The following is an 8,626-nucleotide window of genomic DNA, read 5'->3' as shown; positions in this document are numbered from 1 at the left end:
CTGAATAGTTCCTCTGTTATCAAAGAACCATTTTCATATAATCAAGCTCAAAAAGACTCTAGATGGATAAATGCTATGCAATTAGAATTGGATGCTTTAGAAAAGAATGATACATGGTCTTTAACTACTTTACCTGCTCATAAGATTGCCATTGGTTCTAAATGGGTGTATAAGGTTAAACATAAGGCTGATGGTACTGTTGACAGATTGAAGGCTAGATTAGTTGCAAAAGGTTACAACCAGATAGAGGGTTTGGATTACAAGGAAAGATTTTCTCCTGTTGCCAAATTGGTAACTGTCAGATTATTAATTGCTTTAGCAGCTTCTAAGGGTTGGTTTTTAGAGCAACTAGATGTTAACAATGCCTTTTTACATGGTACCTTAGATGAAGAAGTGTACATGTTACCTCCACAGGGTTATACAAAGGCTAAACCTAATGAAGTTTGTAAACTTCTTAAATCCATTTATGGATTAAAACAAGCTTCTAGACAGTGGAACATTAGATTCACTGAGTCTTTACTTTCCATTGGTTTTATTCAGTCTGCTAATGATCATTGTTTGTTCACTAAACAACATGATAGTCTATTTTTGGCCTTGGTGGTGTATGTAGATGATGTTCTGATTGCAGGCAATAATTTCCATGAGCTTACCTTGGTTAAACAGTTTTTAGATTCTGAGTTCACAATCAAAGACTTAGGACCATTGACCTATTTTTTGGGTATTGAAGTTCATAGAACATCTCAAGGTATTTCCCTGAATCAACAGAGATACATTCTGGATATTTTAGCAGATTCTGGTTTAACAGGAGCCAAACCTGTTAATTTTCCCTTGCCTTCACATCTCAAGTTGTCTGCTACTGATGGTCCTTTGTTAGCTGATCCAAATAAGTATAGGAGACTTATTGGCAGATTACTTTATTTAAACATCACCAGACCAGATGTGAGCTTCTCAGTCAATGTGCTTAGCCAGTTTTTAAGTTCTCCAAGAGAATCACATTGGGAGTCTGCAATTCATGTTCTCAAGTATTTAAAAGGATGTCCTTCTCAGGGATTATTCTACTCTGCCACAAATGACTTGAAGTTACTTGCATACAGTGACTCTGATTGGGCTTCTTGTGTGGATTCTAGAAAATCTGTCACATGTTTTTGTATTTTTCTGGGCAATTCACTTCTTTCATGGAAAAGTAAGAAGCAGGTCACAGTTTCTAGATCATCAGCTGAAGCTGAATACCGTTCCATGGCTTCCACTACATGTGAACTTCTTTGGCTTAGCTACTTGCTCAAGGATTTACAGGTTATCTCTTCTTCTCCTATTTTGTTGCACTGTGACAACAAAGCAGCTCTTCATATCACTGCAAATCCTGTTTTTCATGAGAGAACAAAGCACTTGGACATTGATTGTCACTTAGTTCGAGAACATTACAAAAGAGGCTTCATTCTTCCTACTTTTGTTCCTTCCAAGCTTCAGTTGGCAGATTTATTCACAAAATCCCTTGGTGCAACAACACATCAGTTTTTAATGTCCAAGCTGAATCTTGCTGTTCACCCAGATTCATCTTGAGGGGGGGATGTGGAATGATGTATTTATATGTTGGTCATTTGTTCACAAGGATTGCTGATGTGGCAGCTCCGTTTATTAGTGTGTTTGTTAGTCAGTTACATACACGTGCTTTATGTGTATTAGTTAGCTTAGCTGTACAGTTATAGTGAATAGTATAAATAACTGCTACTTGTAACAATTACGGTTATCAATCAATATACAAGATTTCTATCTTTTCTTCTCTAAATCTCTGATTCTAGACAACCAACTACTTTCTAAAAAAAAGTAAAATAAATAAAACAAACCAATAAAATTGTGTTTAGTCAATTAAAAATATTATTATGTATCTAAAAACATTATTTTGGTCCAATAATTCAACTTTTTTAAAAATATATTTATTTATGATCAAATTTTATTTTTCGTTGTTGATAAATTTGGTTTAAATAAAAAATGGTCGAAATTTAGATATTTTTAGATAAATGTGTCTAATTTGCTATAATTAAAATATTTTCCTCTCTACCCTCTCTCAAACTGTAGTATCTAACATTATAGCCTCCGCACTTTGTGGGACGTGATCTTTGGCCACTTCGGCCAAAAATCACCTCCCTATTAAATTTTAGAGCAAATTATTTTTAGGTTTTTGAAATATAATATAATTAGCAGTTTGCTATTTTTTAAAAAAAAATTATTTAATAGTTTTTCAGTTTCAATTCCATTAACTATTAGACCCCTCCGTCAATTTCGACATTTACTTTCAAACGATTTGCTATTCCACTTTTAATTCCGTGAACGGTGCCTCACTTTTAATTTTACTAAACGATCCGATACCTCACTTTTAAACGATCTGGTACCTCAATTTTAGTTCCGTTAAACGATTTAGTCCTTCCAATTAACGGAAATGTTTTCAGTTAACGGAATTAAAATTGAAAGACCATTAAATAGACTTTTAAAATAAAAAATATTAAACTGTTAATTATGATATATCTCAGAAACCTCAACGTAATTTGCTCTAAATTTTACATGAAACAAGTAGTTTTATCATAAATTACTTGGTTTATCGTTGTTGTTTTCTTTTCTTTTCTAAAGCTCCCCTTTATAGGTTTATCCTTTTTATAGGTTTGGTCATTTTCAAATACGAAGCAGCTTCTACAAGCTGTGCTCCGTCAAATTTGATTTTTCTTGTGCCTTTCATTTGGAAGACTCACTTACAGAATTTAGATTTTACAATTTAATTTATGTGTTTTAAATTTATGTAGATCTATGGCTTTCGAGTTGTAATTATTTAATTTTATATTTTATTATACGCCTTATTAGCTAGATTTATTTGTAAATAGTTTTTACGGGTTTGATGTATTAAATTGTTTGTTAGGTGACTCTCAGTAGCCAAAAGTCCTGCCTTCATGTAAGGTTTATTGTAATTTCTAGTACAAATAACATGATTAAAATTAAAACTCTTGTAGTCGTTTATCTCATCAATGAAATTCTATCTTTTGACAAAAATAAACAAATTGCATTAGGCTTGACAATATTGGACGTGGTCCAATCGGACACCAAATTCAATATACTATACAAAAAACATAGGGCTTAAAACAAATCGAGCTGCTCACAACAGTTTGGTGTTCGATTTAATAAGAATTTGTTTTGCGAACCGAGTGCGAGTTTGATTTTATGTTTATTTAAACCAGTTGAACACGAACAATTTCACAAATAACTTATATTTTGGCTCCTGTAATTGTATGTGAACAAGCTCGTATATAAGCTGATTAAGAATTTGCTCCTATATGAGCTCGATAAAATCACGACCTGACTCGTATAAATGCTCGATTTTCTCAAACCAGCTCGTAGTTAATTAAATATAAAATATTCTATAAAAAAATTAAATGTTGTGTTCTTCATTCGTTTAGCTGTTAAACGAACAAACTCGCGAACGAGCTCGTTTAATGCGTTCGCGAGCTTGTTCGTTTAACAACTATACGAGATAAACAGGAACCGAACATGAATACTATAAATTTTTAACCAAACAAGAATACTTTATTCAGAGGTCGAACGAACATGACCCGAATATGAACATTTTGTTCATATAACGAACCGAACATGAACATTTGTTCATATAACGAACCGAACATGAACACCGCAGAACTCGGCTGAGCTCGATTGACCGTTTGAAATTGCTATTCGAAAACTACAAAAAATAAAGCTTTTAATTTTCTTTAGTTATTTATTTATTTACTATATATTTTTATTTTATAATTTATGAAACAAGCATTCACGTGGTGATAGCAGTAGCATAAATTACAAGTAGCTAGGAATGTGAACCTTATTAATAGAGTGGTCCTTCAGTTTTGGTTGGCATATTATACGACGACGTAAGAGGCAGATACGCACAAAAAACCTCTTCTTTACTCCACGCATCCTAATCCTAACGGTAACTCTTCTGCTTGTACTGACCTGCATACACAAATTTAGCTTTTGTTTCAGACAGAAGCACATGCACATCCCCTACAATTTTCTTCACTAACGTTATTCCTTAATGGCTATGGGAAATCTCTGGAACTAGAGAAAATATGAGATTTCATTTCCATATCAAATCAGTATGAGGTCAACATTGCAGGAACTAGAGAAAATAAAGGAGACAATACACAAGAAAATTCATAATATAAACCCAAACTAATCAGGCTACATATATCCAAAATTTATGTACTATATATTAGTTTTTGTTTTATTTGATTCTTTTCAAAATTTTCGGTTTTGAAAAGTTTATTTTTTATTAATTTTATATATTTGTCCTTCGAATGTAATATATACGCTCATTTCATACAAATTAAAACGACAATTCTTCATGCAAAAATAGGTTGCAAGTAAACAAAATTCACAATAATTGGTTTTTAAAAAACTGAAACATTTAATAACATATTAAATTCTAACAATTTACATTTGACATGTGCAATGTCAGGTTTTAAAAAATGAAATTAAATTGCAATAAATATGAAATATTGGGATTAAAATGCAAACAATCCAAAATTTAACGAGGACCAAATAAAATAAAAAACAATAGTATAGTGAGTTTTCAATGGATTAAGCCAACTAATTAATATTCAGTCTTTTAGACCATCCATAATGAGAAGTGTTCAAAACTCAATCACCGGTTGATATTGAGCACTTCTTACTGTGGAGTGCTCAATATTTATTGAGTGGTTGGTCTGCACCAACTACTTAAAGCATTCACAGTCGTTTGGCTGTTTTTGAGTCTGATAAACATATCACGTCAGCTTTCCATTAAATCCATATTTATTATACAATCTCCACAATAACTAAACTTTAAAAAAAATAAACTAATAAAGATTCCACGTTTTCATTTATTATATTAAATATAATTTAAAAAAATAAACAAAAAATAAAAGAGAGGTGAGTCCCTTATTGAGTGGTTGGTGCATAACAACAACTTAATAAATATTGAGCACTCCACAATGAGAAGTGCTCAATACCCGCCGGTTATGGAGGTTTAAACACTCTCTATTGTGGATGCTCTATTGTAGATTTCATGAAATTTACAACTGTGGATGCTCTAAATTTCATGAAATCATACCTCATTTTAGTTTGGACTTGGAAATTTGGAGTGATTCTTCCCATGATCATCGGCTAAAATGCAGTAAAGAAATATCCCTTTTGAACAAAAGTCAAAGAATGATTGATTCTACTCAAGCGAAAACTTCCCGCGTCTTAAGCTTTCAAAATTAACGCTTCCGCAATGCAAACACGAAAAATTCTTATATAGATTCAGTCCACCACATAATTCATGGACTAAGAATCACATTATAACATGTCATTAAAATAATGATAATATTGTAATTACTATTAAAATGTGCAAAAAAAATAGCAAGTGAAATTACATTAATGTCATCATTTTAATGATGTGTTATAATTTAATTGGTTCTGCCCAAGAATTACTCCGCAAACTCTGGATATTTAGAACCCTTTCTTATGAAAAGGATCAAAATGCATTTACGTTTCCGTGCTAGACATCCAAATTCCAGTAGTCACCAAAATTCTCCACAAGAGCAAACTCCATGTTTGAAATGATGAAATCTGCTGGAATCCCTCACTATTAGTTCTTTCTCAAACAATTTAGAAACCAGCCTACAGAAAGTATGGCAATCACCACAAACTCGAAGATTCTTTGTAATTCTGATAGGATTTCCCTCAGCAGAATTTCGTAGTAGACTATAAGCAATGGCCAGTCTTTCACTATGCCCATAAAGCATCTCAATTTTCTCTTCTTCCCCTACATTATGCAAAACAAATTTAGTTTCAGCCACATACCCTCCTTCCCTTACTAATTTCTCTGTAATGTGAGCTAATTTTTGGTAAATTTCATCACTTTCAGGGTGAGATTTGTCTCTAGCAAGAAATGTATGAACTTTGTTCCCAACTTCAATCCAACTACAACCAGGCTCTTTAATTAACCCAGTCACCTTCATTCTCTGTCTCACTTGTTCAACATTTTTCCATCTACCTCTGGCAGCTAATACATTGGATACAAGCACATAATTTCCAGGATTGTCTATTTTTAGTTCCAAAAGCTTTTCTGAAGCAATTTCTCCGATTTCTTTATTCGAATGAACCTGACAAGCTCCAAGAAGTGCACACCAAACTTCAGGAGTAGCTTCATAATTTTGCATGCTGATCACAAATTGGTATGCTTCTTCTATGCGATTCGAACGGCCAAGAAGATCAACTAAACATGCATAATGCTCTGGCCATGGCTCCAATTGATACTCACATTTCATAATTTGAAGAAATCTTTTACCTTCGTTGACCAATCCTGAATGACTGCAAGCATAAAGAAGTGCCAAAAATGTGATATGATCAGGAGTTAAGTTTTGATCCCTCATTCTCGTGAATAATTCAACAGCTTCTATACCGCGCCCGTGCATGCCATATGCATTGATCATAGCTGTCCATAAAACTAAACTTGTAATTTTTGCAGAAATAAATATCTTAAATGCATTCTCTAGACTTCCACAACGAGCATACATATTTAGAAGAGCATTTGATAATGTTCCTTCCAAGAGAAAATCTTTTCGAATTGCGAAACCATGAATCTCTTTTCCCTTCTTCAGGATGGACAGATTCGAAACAGCCGAGAGTATGCTTGTTAGAGTTACAGAATCTGGTTCAATACCAGATTCTTTCATGGAATGAAAAACTCTTAGAGCTTCAATTGCAAGCCCATTGTGGACATTAGAACATATCATGCTTGTCCAGGATACAACATCTTTATTTTCAATCGACTCGAAAATTTGGGCTGCATAGTCAATTTGGCCACACTCTCCATACACATCGACGATCATGTTCCGTAGCATAGGCTCGGATAGTCCTCGTCTTGTGATATAACAATGGATTTCTTTTACGTGTACCATGCTATTCAATCCGCTGCACGCCAGCAAGATGCTTCTGATCATTGCTGTATCCACATTTATACCTTCCATCTTCCCTTGCCTTACCAATTCTAACGTCTCGAGATAACAATTATTTTGGGCATAACCAGCAAGAACCGTAGTCCAAGAAATGAAATCTTTATCTGGCATCTTATCAAAAGCACGGCCAAGATAGCTCATGCAGTGGCATTTTGCATACATATCTATGAGTGTATTCCCAACAAGCACATTAGAATCAAACCCATGCTTTATTGCATAAGCATGAATTTCCTTTCCATTTAATAGATGACCCAGTCTGCCAGATGCTGTAACAATGCTTATTATGGAAACCTGGTCAGGTTTCAAACCAGCATTCTGCAAATAACAGAAGAATTCCAAAGCTTCACTATAGAGACCATTCTGAATGAAACCTGTGAGCATCGAATTCCATGTAACAATATCTTTCCCTTCCAAATTATCAAAAATTACTGCCGCATTAGCTATTTTTCCCAATCTAACATACATAGCTACCAACGCATTTGCCACATAATTGTCGAGTACTCCACTCGACTTTAAGATAAAAGCATGTATTTCCAAACCTAATTTCACTAAGGAAGAATCATCACATGCCTGAAGAGCAGCAACAAGAGTATAACTATTAGCAGCAACACCAATCTTTTGCATTTCCCTAAACAACTCCAACGCCTCAAGAAACCTGCCATTCCCTAAATAAGCTGAGATTATAGAATTCCACGACACAACATCGTCTCTCTCCTTCATTCTATCAAACATTTTCTTGGCCCCATTTAGATCATTACACTTAGCATACATAGCAACAAGAGAGTTAGCAGCAAACGCAACAGAATCACACCTATATTTAATAGCCAACCCATGAATTTCAGACCCACAATGAACATCCTCAACCATACCACAGGCTTTAAGCAAAACAGAGAAGCTATAAGAATCAAAACAAACCCCAAAATTCCGCATTTCGAAATACATTTCAAGAGCTTCTAAAGGTTCCCCATTTGAGACATAACAATCCATCATAGCATTCCACGTAAAAATAGTTCTCTCAGACATTTTATCGAACACCATCTCCGCATCCAAAACAGACCCACACTTCGCATACATAAACACAAGCTTAGTGTTCAAGAACACGGAACTGAACCCGGAATTGGATTTAATCATATGGGCATGGATTTGTTTGCCTTGTTGTAAACTCCTCTGCTTTGCACAAAATTCAAGCAGTGGTGCATAGGCATGATCAGGATCAATAAGCAGGGAGTGAAAAGCATCGTTCAGAGTTGAATTTGTGCATTTTTCTTTAAGAGATGGGAAATTGTCAATATTAATGGGTTTTTGAGATAAATTGATTTGTGTGTGAGTTTTGTTTAAGAATGGGGTTTGTGTTAGGGTTGAGGTAATGCAGTGAGAGTGTGTAATTGAGATGGCCATCGAGGATTTGCATGGAGGGTAATGGTTCTGCTGATGAATTAGTTCCCGCCTCTTCTGATTCAATTTTATGAATTGGTTGCTTGTTAAAGCTAAATTTACTTGTGATAAGATATAACTACCATTCAAAATCTTATTATATTTTAAAGGGTTTTTTGCATTTTAAATCCTAACATTTCTCATTTGTAGGGATTTAAGCGGCATATTTAAAACGT

General features: G+C 34.1%; 1 protein-coding gene across 1 annotated transcript; it reads right to left on the bottom strand.

Annotated features, from left to right (window-relative positions):
• Positions 1–5,365: 5,365 nt before the first annotated feature.
• On the bottom strand, positions 5,366–8,582 carry LOC126685818 (pentatricopeptide repeat-containing protein At3g63370, chloroplastic). The gene has a single exon (XM_050379783.2). It carries the CDS (start codon positions 8,412–8,414, stop codon positions 5,577–5,579), a length of 2,838 nt encoding a protein of 945 aa, XP_050235740.1. The 5' UTR covers positions 8,415–8,582; the 3' UTR covers positions 5,366–5,576.
• Between the last annotated feature and the right edge of the window lie 44 nt (positions 8,583–8,626).

Source organism: Mercurialis annua, linkage group LG6, assembly GCF_937616625.2.
Source record: "Mercurialis annua linkage group LG6, ddMerAnnu1.2, whole genome shotgun sequence".
Classification (NCBI taxonomy): Eukaryota; Viridiplantae; Streptophyta; class Magnoliopsida; order Malpighiales; family Euphorbiaceae; genus Mercurialis; species Mercurialis annua.
Note: the sequence above shows the minus strand (reverse complement) of the source record. Positions and strands in the feature narration are given on the sequence as shown.